This window comes from Chelonoidis abingdonii, chromosome 5, assembly GCF_003597395.2.
Source record: "Chelonoidis abingdonii isolate Lonesome George chromosome 5, CheloAbing_2.0, whole genome shotgun sequence".
In the NCBI taxonomy this organism is placed as follows: domain Eukaryota; kingdom Metazoa; phylum Chordata; order Testudines; family Testudinidae; genus Chelonoidis; species Chelonoidis abingdonii.
The window spans coordinates 46,282,975-46,305,543 of record NC_133773.1 but is presented as its reverse complement, the minus strand read 5'-3'; the positions used below and the strand labels follow the sequence as shown (position 1 = coordinate 46,305,543).

The window sequence follows — 22,569 nt, the reverse complement described above, 5'->3', positions numbered from 1 at the left end:
TTCACTGCTGTAAACCCTAACTAGCTATAGTGTGTAATACAAGAGTTATAGTTTACAATTTGAAAATAAAACACTAATGTTAACGTTAAAAAATCAACCTTAAAATGAAAAAAAAATAAGCCTTGCAATATTGTTGTTACAAAGATTTAGAAAAACAAATAAATACAGATCAATTCATCCAGTGTACAACATTAAAAGGGAAATGCAAACTGCACTGTGACAACAGCACTTCACCACAATATTACTTTCTAAGTACAAGAAACTGATTCAGCTTCCTGAAGAAAAGTTACTACCACAATTCTGTAAATGGTTTCCTTTTAAAAAATTGCTCAGTGTACAATCACCAAGTTCACCCCCCTCTTATTTTTAAGTGCCTACTCTGAAAGCTGTGAGACCACAGCAAAATTTTGTTAGCTGTGGATAAAAGCTTCTGAAGGTATGTCTACCTTGCAAAAAACAAACAGACAAAAACCCCACAGCAGTGAGTGTCAAAGACTGGATCTACAGACTTGGGCTTGTGCTACAGAGCTAAAAAACAGCCATGTACATGTTCCAGCTCAGGCTGGTGCTCAGGCTCTGAAGCCCAGGGAAGCGGGTGGGCCAACTTTCTAATCACACAAAACTGAACACCTTTGCCCCATCCCCTTCCTCACCTCTTCCCTGAGGCCCCACCCTACTCTGCCCCTTCTCCAAGGCTCCGCCTCCCTCGCACTCCTTCTCCCCTCCCTCCATCACTCGCTTTCCCCCATCCACCCTCACTTTCACTGGGATAGGGCAAGGAGTTGGGGTGCAGGAGGGGGTGAGGGCTCCGGCTGTGGCAGTGGGCGAGGGGTTCAAGGTGCAGGAGGGGGCTCCGGGCTGGGACGAGAGGTTCGGAATGCAGAAGGGGGCTCATGGCTGTGTCAGGGATTGGAGTGTGGAAGGGAGTGCGGGCCCTGGCTGAGGGTGTGGGCTCTGAGGTGGGGCCGGATGAGGGGTTTGGGGCGTGGGAAAGGTGCAGGCTGTGGGCGCCGGGCGGGAGTTAGTTTGCAGGAGAGGGTTCTGACATGGGGCAGGTTGTTGGGGTGTGGGAGGTGGTGAAGGGTGCGGGCTTTGAGGGACGCTTACCTCAGGCGGCTCCCAGAAGCGACCGGCATGTCCGGCTCCTAGGCGAAGGGGCGGCTGGGGGGATCTGCATGTTGCCCACACCTGCAGGTGCCACCCCCACAGCTGCCATTGGCTGCGATTCCCAAACAATGGGAGCTGTGGAGCCAGTACTCGGGAAGGGGACATATGGAGCTCCCGTGGCTGCCCCTGTGTCTAGGACCCAGACATGCCAGCTGCTTCTGGGAGCTGCGTGGAACCAGGGCAGGTAGGGAGCCTGCTTTAGCCCTGCTGTGCCACCACCTGGACTTTTAGCATCTCGGTCAGCAGTGCTAACTGAAGCCGCCAGGGTCCCTTTTTGACCAGGTGCTCCAGTCAAAAACCAGACGCCTGGCAACCCTAGTGTGCTTCAGAGCCTGAGCTCCAGCCTGAGTCTGAAATCTATATGGCTAATTTTAATGCTGCAGTGTTAGCCCCACAAGCCCAAGTCCCTAGGCTCTTGAAACTCTCTGCCATGGTTTTTTGTTTTGCAGTGTACATGAGAACATAAGAATGGCTATACTACATCAGACCACAGGTCCATCCAGCCCAATATCCTGTCTACCAATAGTGGCCAACACCAGGTGTCCCAGAGGGAGTGAACCTAACAGGTAATGATCAAGTGATCTCTCTCCTGCCATCCATCTCCACCCTCTGACAAACAGAGGGTGGGAGCACCATTCTTTACCCATTCGGGCTAACAGCCATTAATGGATTTAACTTCTATGAATTTATCTAGTTCTCTTTTAAACCCTGTTATAGCCCCAGCTTTCACAAGCTCCTCAGGCAAGGAGTTCCACAGGTTGACTCTGCGCGGTGTGAAGAACTTCTTTTTATTTGTTTTAAACATGCTGCCCATTAATTTCATTTGGTGGCCCCTAGTTCTTATATTATGGGAACTAGTAAATAACTTTGCCGTATCCACTTTCTCCACACCACTCATGATTTTATAGACCTCTATCATATCCCCCCTTAGTCTCCTCTTTTTCAAGCTGAAAAGTCCTAGTCTCTTTAATCTCTCCTCATATGGGACCCATTCCAAATCCCTAATCATTTCAGTTGCCCTTCTCTGAACCATTTCTAATGACAGTATATCTTTTTTGAGACGAGGAGACCACGTCTGTACTCAGTATTCAAGACGTAGGTGTATCATGGATTTATATAAGGGTAATAAGGTATTCTCTGTCTTATTCTCTATCCCTTTTTTAATGATTCCTAACATCCTGTTTGCTTTTTAGACTGCCGCTGCACACTGCGTGGACATCTTCAGAGAACTATCCACGATGACTCCAATATCTCTTTCCTGATTAGTTGTAGCTAAATTAGCCCCCCTATAATATTTTATGTATAGTTGGGGTTATTTTTCCCCCCACCCCATGTGCATTCTAGATCGATAGACTCTAGGACTGGAAGGGACCTCGAGAGGCTCGATCCAGTCCCTGCCCTCATGACAGGAACAATACTGTTCTAGACCATCCCTGATATGACATTTATCTAAACCTACTCTTAAATATCTCCAGAGATGGAGATTCCACAACCTCCCTAAGAATTTATTCAGTGTCCAACCACCCTGAAGTTAGGAACTTTTTCCTAATGTCACCCAAACCTCCCTTGGTGCAGTTTAAGCCCATGCTTCTTTGTGCTTCAAGTGTTCTCCTCCTCCTGGTGACACCCTTTTAGATACCTGAAAACTGCTATCTGTCCCCTCTCAGTCTTCTCTTTTTCAAACTAAATAAAACCCAATCTTTCAGCTTCTTCACAGGTCATGTTCTCTATACCTTTAATCACTCTTGTTGCTCTTCCCTGGACCCTCTCCAGTTTCTCCATATCTTTCTTGAAATGGAGTGCCCCAGAACTGGACACAATACTCCAGTTGAGGGCTAACCAGCGCAGAGTTAGAGCGGCAAGAATGACTCCTCGTGTCTTGCTCACAACAACACCTGTTAATTGCATCCAGAATCACGTTTGCTTTTTTGCAACAGCACCACACTGTTGACTCATATTTAGCTTGTGGTCCACTATAACCCTTAGATCCCTTTCTGCCATACTCCTTCCTAGACAGTCTCTTTCCTATTTTGTATGCGGTGGAAACTGATTGTTCCTTCCTAAGTGGAGCACTTTGCATTGTCTTTATTGAACTTCATCGGTTTACCTCACCACATTTCTCCAATTTGTCCAGATCATTTTGAATTATGACCCTGCTTCTCCAAAGCGAGTTGCAATCTCTCCCAGTTTGGTATCATCTGCAAACTTAATAAGTGTACTGTTCTATGCCAATAGCTAAGTCGTTGATGAAGCATATTGAACAGAGCCAGTTCCTAAACAGACCCCTGCGGAACCCCACTGTGTGTTATACTTTTCCAGCAGGATTGGGAACCATTAATAACTACTCTCTGAGTACGGTTATCCAGCCAGTTATGCACTCACCTTATGTAGCTCCCATTTTAGATGTATTTGCCTGTTTATCATAAGAAATATCATCGAGACTGTATTAAATGCCTTACTAAAGTCTAGGTATACAATTCTACCGCTTCTCCTAATCCACAAGACTCGTTATCCTATCAAGAAAGCTAATCAGATTGTTTGAGCACGATTTGTTCTCTTAAAATCCTGCTGGTTATTCCCCTATCAACCTAACACCTTCCAGTGTTTGCAGATGATTTCCTCTTAATTACTTTGCTCCATTACTTCCCTAGCACAGAAGTAACTAACGGTCTGTAGTTTTCTGGGTTGTTTTTATTTCCCTTTTTATAGATGGACACTATATTTGCCCTTTCCAGTCTTCTGAATCTCTCCCGTCTTCCCAGACTTTCCAAAGATATAGCTAGAGGCTCAGATATCCTCTATTAGCTTCTTGATATTCTAGGATCTTTTCATCAGGCCCTGGGATTGCCAGGCATCTAACTTTCTAAGTGATTTTTAACTTGTTCTTTTTTATTTTATCTTTAAACCTACCCCCATCCTCATAGCATTCATCTACATTTATCCACATTAAATTTCATTTGCCATTTTGTTGCCCAATCACTTATTTTGTGAAAGCTTTTTTGAAGTCTTCACAGTCTGCTGTTGTGCTTAACTATCCTTGAGGCCATTTAGTATCATCTGGCAAACTTTGTCACTTCAGTTTACACCCTATCTAGAAACATTTATGAATATGTTGAATAGGATTGGTCCCAGGACTCACCCTTGGGGAACACCACTAGTTACCCCTCTCCATTCTGAAAATTTACCATTTATTCCTCCCCTTTGTTCTCTGTCTTTTAACCAGTTCTCAATCCATGAAAGGATCTTCCCTCTTATCCCAGGACAACTTAATTTACATAAGAGCCTTTGGTGAGGTATCTTGTCAAAAGGTTTTCTGGAAATCTAGTGCAGTCATATCCTTAGCCTCAAACGTAAGGCCAGATTATCTGTGCTTTGTACCACACCACCAACATAGGTCGGGCCTAAAACTAGCATAAGCAGCCAAAGGAAGATTACTCAGTACAAAGGTAATCCCTGATGACATAGAGCTGATATAAGGGCTCTCACGCCACCTTCTCTCCCTGTTGCCAGTATAATAGGGGAAAGCGGGCCTGGCTGGGGTGTCCCTAAATCATGTTGGTCCTTAGCTGTAGTTTCAGTCCCTTAGGGGTATCTGCAGAGAACATAAATTTAAGTAATGCTTGGAAAACTCCAATTCAGTACAAAGGGGATGGTACCGGGATCATGGAAATGCATGTGTGAACATTAAGCCACCTTTTTACCATTCCTGAATGTGCTGGTCAGTCACACTCCAGAAACTGGCCCCAAGTCTGTATGAAGCCACTCACTTAACCATTGATTTAAAAATAGAGATACAGAGCACATGGAATCAAATGTTTATATAGAGATTTTCCAGCAGCAAAACAGAGCGCCGTAAGGGAACAGAAATAAACCATAATAGACCACATATGTAACATTACAGTATGTAAGCAAACTACAGAAATGTAACAGACACATAATAAATAACATTGGTACAGGAAAGGAATATCAGCAATGTCTGAGAGGTTTTCCAGAGCTCTCACTTTCTCAATCTTGTCTAACTATTTACAGATACAGTAATTTTTATTCTACTCAAACCTTAACTTCACTGAGTAAAGGAAGATGCTTTCATATCGTTCGTTACAAACTCTTTTTTCAGTGGAAGCAGAATGTATCTGCTTACTAGAGAAAAACAGACCCAGATTGGGAAAGATATAATTGAACTGTTACGTCTATATATCTCCAGTGCAGTCAGCATAGAGGCTGTATATCAAAGGTCAAAAAGTCTACTGGCTGTTTTCCAGTACCAGAATCTATAAACTTTTTATCTTGACTCCAGGATCCTTGTTCAGACAGAAGAGCAGGTATGTGGAAAAAGGATGAAATCCTCCATGTTAATCAGGAGCAATATCTTTAATATATATTTTAAACAAAAAGTTGTTGGATTTGTCATGTGTGCCTTTTGGGAGTCCAAGATCTCAATTTAATTTAGCAGAGAACTCAATAGTGTACCATCTAAATGCTCTTATGGTCAACAGGCAAGTTGTTTTTTCCTAGATGTGACTTTGTGGCCATCATTTATATTGACAACAATTATTTTAAATTATCTATCTAGATACGTACATGATTCCCATTACCACAATAAAGAGCATCTTGCCAAGACAGCCTATAATTCAAAAATCTTATTACACTCACTCTTCATCATATATATCCCAATTGTGGATTATAAACTAACAAACTCCCCATTATTCACCCACCACTTCTGACCAACGGCGTAGTTGTCCATTATTATTAACAAGACAGTGATATTTTGCCTCATACCTAACATCTACAGACCAGACATTCAACCTTCCCCATCTCATCTAGCCAGTATGATCAAGACACCACAACATTTCGTATATTATTCTCTATTTACACAGATCATAGTGTTCAAAGTTGCAATGTTCACAGCAGCTATAACTTGGCTCTTTGCATACAGGTAATATATTTACCACTGCCCAAGAAATATCAAAAACACAGTATACATTTCTATCGAAAGTACAATACCTTCATAGGACCCGGAATGCAAGACAAAACCCTTTCTATATTCTCAGCATTCACATCAACATCATTTACAGCAACAAGGGCATCTCCTGGAGATAAAAAACAAACAAACACATAAATACAGGGTGTATGGAAACACCATACAAAATTCAACAGTAGGTTCTCTTCAAATTTAAAATATCATCCAGTACTCTCAGATGATTTTCCTTAAATATAAGTAGGCTCCTCTTAAATACATCATTTACACAAGAGAAAATCCCAAGATTAATAGCCTGACTCTTTAAGCCTTTAACTTGTTAGTCTCTAAGGTGCCACAAGTACTGCTGTTCTTTTTACTGCATATTGATGTCACTTTTCAAAGACAACAGAGTGTAAGCATGTAACTTGGGGCTGTGGATTGCATGGGGTGGTTTGACCTCTAAAAGTTAGGCACTGCAACACCTAATTCTCTTTGCAGATTTAGTCCCTTGTCTGACCACTTCTATAATACAGCCTACTGAACTGCACCGAGTAATTCCAGCACTGAACCCTATAACTTGCAGCTGAAGTAGATCTCTTTGGGGAAGATATGCTTGATTTAAAATTAGCTTCTCTATTTAAAGCCTTCAAGTGATGGGGAATCCTCTAAAAGCTGTTCCACTTGCTAATTATCCTCCCTTAAAATCTGTGTTTATTTTCAGTTTGAATTTTTCAGGCTACAGCTTTGATAACTCTTTTACAGACAGGAAAAATAGCTCAATTAGTTGATCTCTTGCGTGGTTGTCTATGCTTTCTGTCTATAGAAAATGAAGGCAAGCTAAGATGAAAAAATTAGTTTCTCATTTAATTTTCAAAGTGATTAGTTGCATGGCCATTCTTATTTCTTGTGGGAGTGAGTTGAAAATCCTAAATTCTGCATTTAATCAAGCTGAAAAGCAAGAGAAATTTACTTGTGACTTGTATAGATCTCAAAAAAGTTCACACAAACCACCTGCAAAAATGAACTGCTGCCAAGCCAAAGTCAATGGAGAGTGCATGTCTATTATTGATCAGAATTGTCTTTGAGACAGTAAGTTGCCTAGCAAGAGGTAATTAGATCTTCTTTACAGAGAAGAAGAACTGGTTTACAAATCAGCCAGTTTTAAAACTAAGCATTTTCTTCTGAGCACATTTGAGGCAGATAAGCTCATGCTTATTAGGTCAGATCTTCTCATTAGCATTCTCAATTTTTGTTCTGTCTTTAATCTTCCCTTTTATTAATTTTATTAAGAAAAGAGTAAATCAATGTCAATGACAGTGACAACTTCTACTTTTGAGGCTCTTTATCAGTAAACAAACTCTGATTCTCCAGAGTAGCTGCATTCTTTATTTTTTGGGAGGAGCTGGGCAAATTTTCATCTCAAGAGCTTCCTCGGTCTCTAATAGGGTTCATTCTTCACAATCCTCTTATTAAGGGCACATGCAAACTGTCTAGGGAGATGGTGAGATGTTTTGAGCTAGGCAACTCCTCAAGATACTAATGATATTCAACTTTACTTCTCTTTTCCACATAACCCAGATTCTGCTCTCTTATTAGCTAAAAGAGATAGCAGTTCTCCCATAATGCTGGGTTCATATCAGTCCAAAGAAGGCTGAAATAATTTTGGTAGGAAGTGGAATAAATCTGGAGAGGATTGTGAATGTACTCACAATGGTCGAGTATTTCTACCCTTCAGTTCAGTGGTTGAAAGATCTTGGAATCTGATTGAAACCCTTCCCCTTTGTCAGTGGCAGGCTTAAGCGTATCTTTTATCATTTTTGGCTAGATGTTTATTTAAAGTAATTGAAAATAAAACAGAAAGGGACTGAAGATTATATAAAGATTGTTTTTATTCAATAGAACAAGGACCTGAAACTTTCTTGGTAACACTTCACATTAGATTTTGAAGCACAGTCCTGTATAATTATTAATACACCCCAAAAAGGAAGTGTGTTACAAACAACTGCACCGATAAAATCCCTTTTTATTATAATAGCAAAATATCATGGGTTTCCTTAGGATAACGTCCCATAGAAAACTTTTCCTTTCAAATAATGGTAGATCTTTCTACCATTCTCTCTCCAGTTTGTATTTTTTCTGACTTACACCACAGGAAAGGCTTTGGCCTGTTTAGGCCTTGGCATGAGCATTACTTCTTCCCAACAAAAAAATCTCTCCCACATATTCAGACTGCAGCATATGGTCTCTTAGTTTTGTCCCCTTCTAACTCTATAGGTTCATCTCACCTACACATTTAATGCGAAGCACATATGGACTTTTCTTGTATGGGATTTAGTGATTATACCAGCTGTGTACTACTGGGCTCTGGTATGCAGAATTGGACTTTAGCCAATCACAGCTTAATTTTCCAGAGGTGTTGAGCACTTCCAGCTTCCCCTGAAGTCAGTGAAACCTGTGGGTATTCAGCAGGTCCATAAAACCCATCCAACAGTTTCTAGGGGCAGAAGTAATTACATTTATTTCACATTTTGAATATTTTAAAAATACATAAGACGTCCTCATCAGCCCCATAGGTAATGTAGATATTATCCCTCTTTTAAGGATGAGGAAACTGAGGCAGACTTAAATGGCTTGCCTAAAGCAACCAAGGGGAATCCATACCAGTGCAACAGGAATCATGGGTTCCTGATTCTGTATGTGATGCCCACAGTATGATAGTGCAGACAGAGATCAAACGTATGTTAAGAGGTTATGTTATCAAGAATTTTTTTTTGTACGAACATAGTTGGTACAATAGAATTAGCGAAGTGCCATACTATGCAATACTTTAGTACTAAATGCAATACTTTAGGAAATAGATAACCTTTAGTACAGGATGTTTAAGACTATCATTTAGAAGGGATGCTCAAACTGGGGGGTCGTGAGGTTATTCGGGGGGGGGGGCGAAGGTCACGAGTGTCAGCCTCCACCCCCCCAAGCCCCACTTCGCCTCCAGCATTTATAATGGTGTTAAATATATTAAAATGTGTTTTTAATTTATAATGGAGGGGGAGGGGAAGTCACACTCAGAGGTTACCAGTACAAAAGTTTGAGAACCCCTGAATTTTACAGGCACTAGAAGAAATATAAAAAGTTGTTCCAGATTACTGGCATTGCTTAATTAAACAAATTTGTTTACTAGGGAATTCAAAATTTTTAGACCACTGTCTGCACAACAGTAATAGTTTAATCCTCTGCCAAGTAATAAAGTTCAAACCAGCTGCACACATTTTAGTGGGAACGTAAACACCTTAATATTTTTAAGTGAAAGGAAGACTTTCATACTTCCCATGTGATGTTTCAATTTCCTGAAGCGAAAAATTTTCAACTGCCTTTTAAAAGCAGTAATTACGCTGTATGTACTCTAAGTGTTTTATGATTTGATGCCTAACAGTTCATGTATTTAAAAACTTCCATTCTTGCAGTAAATATTTATTCTATTAAATTTATAAAAAAGTAAGCATACACTATAAATAAATCAGCTTTTCAGAGACTCCAACCATTCCCACAGGTGGTTCCCATTTTTCAAAAATGCTTTTTTTTTTTTTTTTTTTTAAAACAGATCACTCATGGTATAGTTGAGAAAAGCTAAATTTATCAGAGTGATCCTCTGAGGCTATATGGAAAGAATAGGAGCAACCAAGGGTGTAGAGAACATTAATCCAGTAAAGGAAAATAATCATCATTGGGGAAAAGAAAAAAAAAGCCTACTAGAACAGTTCTGCTGGACTGATAACATAGGAACTAAAAAGGAAAAAAAAAAAAAATGAGGTAAATGTATTTATTTAGCCTCCTTAAATCTATTTCACCAGTTCAGATGCATGAGATTTTGAAAAGCAGTACATAAATCCCTAGGATAAGTTTAAGGTCCAGTTGGCACCTGATGCACAGTACCTTCCCCACTACCTGTATTAGTAGCACTGTATATAGAACTGAGATGGCTTCTTTGCAAATCTCTAATGAAGTTACTTCTTAGTCAAAGATGAAAGCTATTACTCAGACAGTATTTTTTTTTAAACTTGGGATTTTTGGCATTAAGCTACATTACTCTCATACCTTCCTTCATCCATGTATAAATGGGACCGCTTTCCTATGTCCCAAAGCACAAGTCAGTCTAACATTCTGAAAATGTCTGTTCTCTTAAAAGATACATCTTCAGGCCCAGAGCCTCAAAAAGGTATTTAATTTCCATTGAAAAATCAGAGGAAGTTAAGAGCCTAAACACCTTTGAGGATCTAGGCCTCAATGCCCTTATCCTTATCTGTGGCCTGAACCCTCAGTTAATAAGTGAATATCATGTTCTGGTTGAAATGGAAAGTGGAGGTCATCTTAAACATGGAGAGTGATCTACTTCAGCACCTTGATGGGAGAGGAAATAGATAACCTTTACATGATATCTTGACATTCACCACCTTCTCTAATTCCATTAAGTCACTAGGCAAAAATACTTTTAAGGGTTAATATTCCCATACTCCTTTCATAAAAACCCCACACATTCCACTGATGACCGATCAACTAATTGCTACATAAATTAGAGGGCACTTTTATCCCAAAGTAATGCTGCTATGTTTCAAGAGAAGGCTCAAACATCTCAGACTATAATGAAAATTGAGACACGGCAATACTTATGCAAATACCATATAGCTAGCTTTGGCTTCTAACTTTTTTCTAGTTTACATAACCCTTTCACTGAGTACACTCCCTCTCTTGGGAACAAAAAAAGCCAAACAGATCCCTTAAAGTACTTTGGAGCTCTCAAAGGAACTCTTTTATCGACAGGAATCCTAGCTGTGTGTTAGTTCCATTATGACAGACACAGGTATCTGCCTTGCAGGTATGTGCCTCTGAATCACCTGTCTTTATGCAATGGTTGCTGTTCAACAACTAGTGAAAGTTAGGCAGATTCCATGTCTGGTATTATCCACTGGCATGGCCCAATCTCTTTCAATAACTGTCCATACCCATGGATTGGTGACGTTTTAGGATTGTATATTTATTTTTTAAAATACTACATATAAAACTTGACATGAGGGTCTCCACCATTGAGGTTTGATGTTCTTATTAGGGCTGTCAAATTATTAAAAAAAACTTATATCATGAGATTAAATAATTACAATTAATTGCAGTTTTAATTGCACTGCAATTGTTAAACAATAAAACATTTTTGATGTTTTCTACATTTTCAAATATATTGATTTCAATTAGAACAGAATAAAAAGTGTACAGCCCTCATTTTTATATTGTTATGACAAATTTTTGCACTAAATGAATAGTATTTTTCATTTCACCTCATGCAAGTTTTGTAGTGTAATTTCTTTATCGTGAAAGCACAACTTAAAAATGTAGGTTTTTTACATAATTGCACTCAAAACAAAACAATATAAAACTTGAGCCTACAACTCCACTGTCTTACTTTCTTTTCAGCTAATCACTAAGACAAACATGTTTGTTTACATTTACAAGAGATAATGCTGCCCGCTTATTTACAACATCACCTGAAAGTGAGAACAGGCGTTCCCATGGCACTCTTGTAGTATACTATTGCAAGGTATTTTTGTATCAGATATGTTAAACATTTGTATGCCCCTTTGTCCATGATTCCACTGTACACTTTGAATTCTGTATTGTAATTGACAAATATACTTGAAAATGTAGAAAAACCATCCACAAATATTTATAATAAATTTAAATTAGTAGTCTATTGTTTAACAATGCAATTAAAATGACAATTTTTAATTGAGTTAATTTGTTGAGTTAACTATTAACTGCAATTAACTAACAGGCCTAGCTTTTACTGTTCAAATGCAGGAGAAAATGAATTGTTTATAAGCATGATGGACCATATTTTCTCTACAACAGAAGTCCTCTCTGCAAGAAAACCAACACCATCCTTCATTGATTCTTGGGAGCGAAAAGTGGAAATGAGATGAACTTTCCCTTTCTTAGAGGACAAAACCTTAAAGATCAATTTGCCATTAAAAGAGGATGTGGGATTGTCTTCCAGCGTAGTTTCTAGTTGTCATAAGCATAAGTCCCAATTCTGAACATTAGCGTCCAAAATGTGGGTGCCTGCATGAACCCTCCAAGCTTAATTACCAGCTTGGATCTGATAGCCCTGCCACCAGACAGGAATCAGTGCCTGCCTCACTCTGGTCTCCCCAAACCTTCCCTGGGGGACCTCAAGACTCGATGTCGAGTCTCACAACAAGGAAATAACCGACTTCCTTCTCCCTCTTTACTCCCCAGATTCTCACGGCCCTGGGTACACTAAATGGATTTCCTGCTTCCATTCCTTGAAACAACAAACCAGAGAGATTAAAGTGTCTCTCCCCCTCACCAGAGGCTATGCAAATTCAAGCTTAGTCAATCAACACAAGGGATTTCCCCCTCCTTCGTTCCTTAGCCTTAACCAAAGAAACTCAACAGGTCTTAAAAAGAAAGCTTTATATAAGAAAGGAAGAAAAAGACAATAAAAATGGTCTCTGTAGCAAGATGCAATATACAGGGTCAATTGCTTAAAAGAAAACATGAACAAACAGCCTTATCCAAAAAGAATTACAATTTAAAACATTCCTGCAAAATACCACATGTAAATACAAAAAACAATATAAGCCTATGTTTTTTCTACCTTTGTACTCACAACTTGGAAGCAGAGATTAGAAACGAAGGTAAAAAAGATCCTCTCTTAGAGCCGAGAGAGCACAGAGTCACAGACAAAAGACACACACCAAAAATTCCTCCCCTGAGCTTATTTAAAAAAATCCGTTTCGTGATTGGTCCCGGTCAGTGTTTGGTTCTTTTTTAACCCTTTACAGGTAGAAACATTAACCCTTAGCTATCTGTTTATGACACTAGTTCATTCTGGGCTTGGACAGGAGCAGAGCATTGCCAGTATAACATGCAACAGATACTTATGCCCAGCTTTGCCTCTTTACAATTACAGTAATCCTGAATGTACTTAGGCTATGTCTACACAACAGCCATGCTGCTAAAAGGCAGGCAGCTAGCTGTTGTTTGTCAGCAGGAGGGAGCTCTACGTGTCAACAAAAACTTGCCACCTCATCAGCGCAGCGCGTTTGCTTTGTCAGCGAAGAGCGCTCCTGCTGACAAAGGGCTTTCAATAAACGATAGCTAAGGGTTAAATTTTCTTTTACCTGTAAGGTTAACAAAGGAACTAAACACCTGAACCAGAGGACGAATCGGAAACGATTGTCAAAGCTCAGGGAGGGAAGTTGTTAGTGGTTTGTCTTTGTTCTCTCTGAGCCTGTCTAGTCTCTCTGGCTCGAGAGGGGAGCTTTCTATCTTCAGCTTCGTAAGCTTCTGTTCCAGTTGAAGTACAGGGATAAGACAATATAGGTTTTATATTGTTTTTCTGTATTTCATGTGTGTAGTTGCTTGGAATGTTTTTAAATTGTATTCTTTTTGAAATAGGCTGTTTATATCATTTTTCTTTAAGCAACTGACCTGTATATTGTTCTTGAGACAGAGATTAATTTTTTATGTCTTTTTCTTCTTTTTATATAAGCTTTCTTTTTAGACCTGTTGGAATTTTTCCTAAGTTAAAACTGACCAGGGCGAAATTGGTGGGGAGGGAAGGAAAAGGGGGACGGGAATCTTTGTGTCAGAAGTGCAAAGCTGTACTCTGCCGGGACCGGACACTGAGGGTGAAAGAAACATTGATCTCTCTGTTATTGCAATTGCAAGGACATTGAATATAGGGTGATTTGTCAGGGCCACCAGGGAGGGGAAGGGGGAGGAATAAGAGGAACAAGGGAGGGGTTATTTCCCTTTGTTGTAGACGCAAGGCATCTGAGTCTTGGGCTCCCCAGGGAAGGGTTTGGGGAGACCAGAGTGAGGCAGGCACTGTAATTCCTGTCTGGTGGCAGCGCTATAAGATCCAAGCTGGTAATTAAGCCTGGAGGTTCATGCAGGCACCCACTTTTGGACGCTAAGGTTCAGAATTGGGAATTATGCTTTATGACAAAAGCACTGTTCATACCGGTGCTTGTTGTTGGCAAAACTTTTGTCGTCTGTTGGTTTTTGTTTTTGTTTATTAAAAAACACCTCTGAAACACAAAGTTGTGTCATTCAGTTGCCAGTGTAGACACAGCCTTAGTCTCTCTCTAGTTCTTATATCATGTTAGGAGACAAAAAGTACCTTTGTGTTCTCTGAGGGAGTAAAGGAAGCCATGAATGACAATCAGATACCACGGTGATGAGTGCAGTAACAGAAGGAATGGAAGTCAATAGGTGGGTCAATATGGGAATGATTATGTAGCTATAGAACACAAGGCACTGTGTAGTACTAAAAAACTAGGATGCCACAGTGTTAACCTTTCAGTCTCTGCAAGGATTTTCCTCCCCATGCACACTTCTTCTAACATTGGGGATTTCCAGTAGCAACACTTAAGTAACACCCTTCCTACAAGACAGGGGGACCCAGTTCTCCCCTCTCGCTAATTAACTCTATTAGAAGAGACGGAACCAATCATACTTCCATCTCCTATCACAAGCCTCTTTTGAAGTCATTTTTTTCTTGGGCTTGTTTTGGTGAGCCTTTTTATTTTTATTAGCTCTTTCACCAGAACAGAAAAAACTAGAAGCAGAAAAATTCAGCACTGGGGGAAAAAAAAATAAAAAAATAAAAGAGAGAACAATGTACAGTTTTATAAAATTAAATGAAGTAGACCACTTAAAAAATCTTCTGATAATATACTCAACATGTTCAAAGTTCCAAGTTTTGATCATCTTTACTAGAATTTTTGCAGTATCACCTCAACGTACAAAAGTCTATTTTAAAATAAGCTCTGCTTTGAAAGTTCAGATTTGCATCTGCACCTCACTGACCTGATCAAAACAAAAAGCTGAGTATATGAGATTTCCCTTTGTATCTTGGGAAAACTGAAAGATTGAGACTCAGTAACAAACTGAGATGTTTCAACCAGCATCTCCGGTAGAAAAGGAGAATCTTTCCCTTATACGGATCTCTACTTTCTTTACACATGCAACAATAGGCATCCTAGACACAGAAATTAAGGAGTTATGAGTTAGGCAGCAACTATTGAGTAAGTATGAGAAGTGGCAACAAACGCACTTACTCCGTTACCCCCATCTAATTCTAGAGAAGACATATACTCATAAATCTTAACTAGCATAGCAAACAATAGGGAACTGTTATCCTAAGAGTGACACTGAACAGACACTAAATGGAGCATATAGTTAATAGTATCTTGGAATGACTGATTAATCTTGTTTTACTGTTGCTGCTTTTTCATGAACCTTAAGAATGAAGCTGGGCAAGCAAAAGTGGTCTTGCAAAAATACGGAAGGACTTACATTTGCAAAGAGGATCTGAAATAAAAGCCATTACAAACACAACAGGCCTAGCTGCTTGTTACTTTGAGCAGAAAAATAGAAAACATTCAGAGCAACAATGAAAAAAACCCACAACTTTTTTGGACTAAAGAAGACCTGAGGGGTGAGTTTGTTTTAATTCTGTCTGGGATGGTGAACTATAATGGACCTCTGTGATGATTTGGGGATCTGTCTTTACAATTAGCAAATTCTGTGTGAGATTATAAACTTTGTACGTATCCTTATCAAGTTTCAAATTCAATTTTTAGTGTAGAAGCTAGTTGCTTTCTCGATGTGCTCTGGTATTTCAGTCCAGCCTGGAGGCAAAAGGGCAAACCAAAAAGGGATGTTGACTTACATGTTCGATCATTGTTGTGTAACAGCTGTAGACAAGAGTGACTCCCAGCCAGGATAATTCGTTTGTCAAGGGAAGGTGGTCTGACAATGAAGTCACTGGATAGGACTCAGTGGTCACCTACTGAGGCTGACTAGGAAGTCATCTGACAGAGGAGACAGGAAGGCTATAATGGGGGGGACAGAAACTACTCTATTCCTCTCTCTTTGGCCACTTTCCACCAACTCAAGATGAAAGAAGCTGCTGCGGGAGATGCATGACACAGAAGGGTGGACCCTACATACCTGAACACAGATTGTCCCCCACAGACTGCCAAGGTGAGGGGAAATGCATGTAGTTTTTTTAAATGGATGGTGTGTATTTCCTATGTTATTAAATAAAGAGCAAAGTGTCACAGAACAACAGGTGTCTGTTATATGCTACATCTACCACGTGTCTCTTGAGAGAATCTGCAGCCCAGAAAGATCAGACCTTTGGTGGGATTCTAGGGTTATATAGACTCCTGGGGTATCCTGGGAGTGCTGGAAGTGGGGGCCTACACAGGTAGCTTGATAGGCTCCATTTCCATGAGAGAGTAACAGAGTTAGTGCCCCAGAAATATGCCAGACAGAGCACAAAGGGAAGAAACACTACTGTAGCCTGCTAAGACCCAGGGAGACTTAAAACACTTGGAGATCCAGATGTGCTAAGTGGCCAAGAGAAGACCACTCAGCTGGAGCTGTCACAATATACAGAAAGATTTAGTTTTAGAACATCTTTGTAGTAAACAGTTTAACAGACCTGGCTAAAGTATTTTTATTTTGTTCTTGAAAACACACAGGACTATTAGACAGCAAATTTTTGGTACCAGAACTGGTTTATTTCTTCTCAGAATATTAAAGGGGGAGGGATAGCTCAGTGGTTTGAGCATTGGTCTGCTAAACCGAGGGTTGGGAGTTCAATCCTTGAGGGGCCACTTAGGGATCTGGGGCAAAATCAGTACTTGGTCCTGCTAATGAAAGCAAGGGGCTGTACTCAATGACCCCTTGGGGTCCCTTCCAGTTCTAGGAGATAATTATAATTAATGGGGATATACCTATTATTATTAAAATGTAACCATGATTCTGATCATCTATATGGTTAAGTATTGCAAGAGAATATTACTTCCATATGCAATCTTTGATGTTTTTTAAATATGTGGTGTACAAATAGATGTTCAATCTTAAGTATTAAGCTATAGTGATACAAATTTCAGAATAAACTGGACAAGATACCTTAAGGCACTATTTTAAGGAACTATGAACAAAAATTTCCATTAAAAACGTCAAGTAACTGCCTTGTCCATCTTTCTTGGAAGTCCATTTGGTTGTAAAACAAAGTGCTTAATCTGCAATATTAAACTTTGACCGCTATTAAAGTAGCTACCACACTTCTCATTGAGATTACAATCTCCGAGCTGTATGAGATTACTTGAAAAAGTCAGGTATTCTGTCTGCCAGGGATACAAAACTAAAATCTACAGAGTTCTGATTTAGAAATCAAATTAGAAAGTTAAATTAGATATGCCAAGTGACCCAAAACTGTTACTAATATAGTCAAAGAGCAGCACTTCAAAATGTTCATGTTCAGAGGCAAAAGTTGTTTAATGCCTGGTTCTCAAGGTTATGATGAGCAGTGAGATCACACATTGTTTTACAGAGTAACAAATGCATGTAGGCAAAGTAGTGTATTGTTCTGCAGGTCCTTATTGGTAAGAGATGAGAGAAGTAGAGTTCTAGCAACATTGGTTAGCGTGAACCATACCATTCTGATAAACTTAACAACTGAGAAACTAGTAATTCTCATGAGTATTAAGATCAACTTAAACTTGAAGTACATTTTAATAAAGAACTGCTCAATTCAGGGCAGGATTCTTGAATCTCATCTTAAGCTTTTTCTTGTAAGTGATATTTTAGACCATAATAAACTTGTATTTTTTTTATTCTTTTCATGTTAGTACCATGTATGTATCTAAAATTAAACATGAGGGTCAGCCTGCAGAACTGCACTTCTGGTTTTAACCAGAGTTTGGGTGTACACTCATAACGACCTGGCTATCTTGCCTTCTGATATACAATACAGCAATGCTAAACCAGAAGGGTTTCTGACTAGAACAGACTAAATTAAATGTGGTTTACAAGAAAAAATAAAAAAAATAAGTGTTTGGGTTTTTAATTGTACATCCCTTATGCCAACTGCATTAAAATCCAAGCATTTAGTTTATGCAAAATGTCCCTGGTGCTAGATACCACATATAGATTTCAGAGTACCCAATGTTCACTGCACATGTATAATTTGGAGTATTTTTATATGGAAATTATACTTTTATGCCACTTGGCACAGGAGACAGCACATTTTCCCTGTTCGAAGCTGAATGATGGCAGTATGCTTTGAAGTGTTTTGTTTCCAACATGTAAAAATAAGGTTATGTTGGTTGATGGTAGCTCAGGACATGTAATAAAACTACCAACCTCTGAGGTTTAAGTAAATGTCCCCATCTAAAACAAAACAAAGATTTCATTTCTCCACACCCTCTTAACATGCTTTTGCCTCCTTAGCTCTGTTAAGGATAAATGCAATACTGACATACCTGCCATGGAAACAGAAACAGTTGAGGAGTTAATCTCATCTCCTAGGCCAGGTACTTGTCATAGTGAGCTGCCTGTATGCCTATTCTTGTAGACAAAAATCAGGAGAGAAGAGAATACTACTTTAACTCAGGACTTGTGTGACTAGGGTGACCAGACGTCCCAATTTTATAGACAGTCCTGATATTCAGGGTTTGTGTCTCATATAGGTGACTATAACCTCTCACTGCCTGTCCCACTTTTCCACACTTGCTGTCTGGTCACCTTAAGTGTGTCCCAAGCGAAGGTTTTACATTGTTAGTGTGATGGCAGACATTTACAGACTATTAGTTAATGAAATTTATGCATATAAACCAGGGCCTATCAAGCTGAAGATACAGCCCGAGTCTCCGTCCAATCTTATTTATATATTAGCCTTTTCCTATTTTATGGCACAACTTGGAGGGTTATTCTTTTTTTTTTTTTAAACAAGGGAATATTCTTTAATACTCTTATCCAAAACATGCACTATTGAGTCAAAGGTGGAATTTTCAGGAGTGCTTATGTGATTTGACTTTCAAATGGGACTTGTGCTCCTAAATTTAAGAGTTTTTGAAAATCCCATCCAGAGTATACATTTTCACTCCTTTCTCTCCAAAGAACAATTTGAAGCCTAATATCACCAGTTCTTTACAGATGAACAGGTAGAGGTTTTGTGCAATATGTATCCGTTCTCACAATCCATTTAGACCTTTATACTTACAGATTGTTTCCTCTTGAGCATTTAAGGTAATTGCAGAGTTTCTACCAACACCCTGTAAAATGGTGGCCTAGGACTTTCATTCCCTGCCCACATGCTTCCCTTACCCAACATGCTTCCCTCCCACAATTTAGTTTAGTTTCAGAATACACACATATACATACATTTCAAAGCTTCATACTTTGGATCACACAGGATTGTTTTATTGGATTACCCCAAAATTGCCACAGGGATAACTGCATCTCTGAACCCTTTGTAGTCTCCTTGAGGGCACTTCTACTCAGATCTCAGGCCTCTAGCCATCACCATTCTCAGGGTAGAAATTCATGTCCTGCCCCCTCCAGACTAGGGATTTGGGCTGTAATTTCCTTGCAAGTTACAGTTAGGATTGCCAGCTCTTCAGGATTGTCCTGAAGTCTCCAAGGATAAAAGATTAATCTTTAATTAAAGATTATGTCATGTGATGAAAGCTCCAAGAATACATCCAACCGAACTGGGAATCCTAGTTACAGTGCTTCTTCAAACAAATCTCACTTTAGTAGAACTGCAGGTGCTGGAGTATGACAGGATTACCAGTGACCAATCAATTGTCACAAACCACAATACATTTAGGATAAAAACATTTCAGAGAAAAATGTATTACAAAACTAAAAGTCTACATGCAGGCTAATCTCACCAGGCACTACTTATCATCTGCATGGGATTCTCATAGGCCCATACACTAGTTTATCAGTTCTTTGTTCCACAGTGCCTCACACACTGAATCAGCTCAGGCTCACCCTTTACACAAGTTGGAGCCTTTGTTTGCTGCTCCTCTTGAACCCAGTCAAAACTAGTGTATGCAGTCCCACTTGTCTGTATGAGTACCATGGTTGGAAAGAGGGACAAGACTTCTTCAACTGCCTAGAGAGATTTGTATTAAATTGCCGACAGTGATCCAAGCCTCAACAGAAAACTGACTCAGCATGCCAGGAGCACAAAAACACATTCATTGCTTATTGGTAATAAGTCTATGAATAGCCCATGTGCCTACAGCTCAGTGTGGATAAAACCTGAATTTTTTGTAAATAAAAATATGGGATTTTTTTGAAATCCAAATTTAGTATCAAATATGTTGAGGCCTAAACTTATTATAAGATAGCTGTAAATGTGGATCATATTTTGATAAGACAAGTTTATGTATCCAAAACATATGGTTGTTTTGTTTAATAAAAATAAGTTATATACGCTGTTTTGTATTCAACTAAATTCCAGTTATAGCAGAAACTCAGAGTTATAAGCTGATATACTATGAGCTCAAATATACTTAAAATCTCAGAAATATTTAAGTTATCCTTTACATCTACTGAAAATGCTTGGTGGTCTAGGTTTTGCTGCAATTTGAAGAGTAAATTAACATTGGTTTTGATCAGAGTAAGCACATGTCAGTGTTCATTGGGTTACTTACCAATCAAGATTTGACCTGTTTTTATGGCTGAGCTGCCTGGGACCAAGCTATGAACCACAAGCTTCTCTTCATTGATCCCTTTGTTGCTTCTGTCTTGTTCTCCTTGCTTTTCAGCTCTTCTGCTGCTCCATGAAGACTGATGAACAATCCCTATCAATGCCTCCAAAAGCTTGAGTTTTTCCCCTGCTCCATCGTTGGGTAGCCTTTTTGGATTTACATAAACACATACATCTTTGTACTGTTGCTGGACTATGACTCCCATCTTCTGAGTGGATTGGTGTTTCAGTATGGAAGCTGGGCCACAAGGATGCCTATCACTATCACCAGTTCCTTTCTTACCAGAATGTTTTGGTAACAGGCTTTTCTTTTTTAAAATTTTGGTGATTTTTCTCAGTCTGGGTTCATACTTTCTTTCTTTTCGTGATCCCTCTTGAATAACCTCAGCTTCATTTTCACGGAACCTAACATGATTCACTGCAGGCACCTCTGAAGAGATGTCTTGAAGAAGAGTTTCTTCTTCACCTTCACTCAGTTCTAGATAAAATAATTCCCCATTTTTCTGCACACTGTCCAACCATTCAGGCTCAAGGTCGCTGAGAGAGAGAGAGAAACAATTAAATGCAAATGCAGACAAGAAAGATAGCAATACCAACTACATTTGTTTACTTTGGATAGGGGGTGAGAAAAAGTCTCCCTCTTGAAATTCTATGGCCTTGGTGCTCTCGATCATGTTGAATATAAAAATCCTCATAGGGAGAAAAGAAAAAAGAAAAGAAAAAAAAAGCAGCGGCAGAACCACTACTGCCCTTCCAGAGTCTGAAGTAGCTTTTTATAGTGTTTTACTATTCATCCATTGCAAAAGCATCATTCACAGAAGCCAATTTCATTGAACTGTTCCTTTCACAGGCATGTCTGAATAAGTAACCATTATCCATCAGAGTGAGGGGTTTTCTTTGAGTCAAACAAGAATGACATCCTGTCCATTCTTTCCCATGTTTCTCCCTTAAGCCATCTAAAAGAACAGTTGTATTGTTGGCATTTACGAATAGCATACAGATAAAAATTGAGTTAGCAGTGTACTTTAGCAATAAAAGATAACGGACTATCATTGCTTTGTTTATGGGAAGATTTCCACCTCCCTTCCCTATCCCAGCTGGGTTTATTTTTAAGTATCCATAAAATAAGCTTCCATTTAGAACTGATAAAAGACGGTTACTCACCTTTGTAACTGTTGTTCTTCGAGATGTGTTGCTCATATCCATTCCAGTTAGGTGTGTGCGCGCTGCGTGCACGTTCGTCGGAGAAACTTTTACTCTAGCAACACTCGGCGGGTCAGCTGGGCGCCCCCCCTGGAGTGGCGCCGCCACGGTGGCCGGCACCCGCCCATATATAACCCAGGCCGACCGTGCCGACCCTCAGTTTCCTTCTTGCCGGCTTCCTCCGACAAGTGGAGAATGGAGGGTGGGTTTGGAATGGATATTGATAGCAACACATCTCGAAGAACAACGAGTTACATAAGGTCAGATAGCCGTCTTTTGTTCTTCGATTGTGGGTATTCTGCTCATGATCCATTCCAGTTGGGTGATCCCAAGACTTACCTAGGACGGATAGGGGGCGAGTGAGTATGTGGCAGTATGTGAGCAACCACTGCACCAATAGGCTGCATCAATCCCTAGATTGATTGGACCAAACGCAGTAAGTGCGAGGCCAAGGTGTTGGACTGAATTGACAGGTTCCGCAGCACGGAATTATCTCCTGATGGGTACGTGCAGCCACGAAGGCGGTGAGGAAGCTGAGCTCTGGTAGAATGGCCGTTAGGAAAGCGTCCCAGAGACATGTGCCAGGTAATAGCACGTCGAGATGACAGGCTGTCCACCACTAGGAGGAAATCTCTCTGGGAGG

At 39.7% G+C, this 22,569-nt stretch overlaps 1 protein-coding gene across 6 annotated transcripts in view; it reads right to left on the bottom strand.

Moving 5' to 3' along the window:
* Window positions 1-22,569, bottom strand: part of INTU (inturned planar cell polarity protein) — a 116,746-nt gene that overhangs the window by 74,060 nt on the left and 20,117 nt on the right. For 5 of the 6 annotated variants that reach the window (XM_032806016.2, XM_032806015.2, XM_032806017.2 and 2 more), the window contains exons 2-3: window positions 20,668-21,260; window positions 6,172-6,257 (exon numbers count right to left, since the gene is read on the bottom strand). In XM_032806016.2, the coding sequence (XP_032661907.1) occupies window positions 6,172-6,257; window positions 20,668-21,260 (679 nt within the window). The remainder of the gene's footprint in view (window positions 1-6,171; window positions 6,258-20,667; window positions 21,261-22,569) is intronic. The other variant, XM_075066263.1, reaches the window with a different exon arrangement.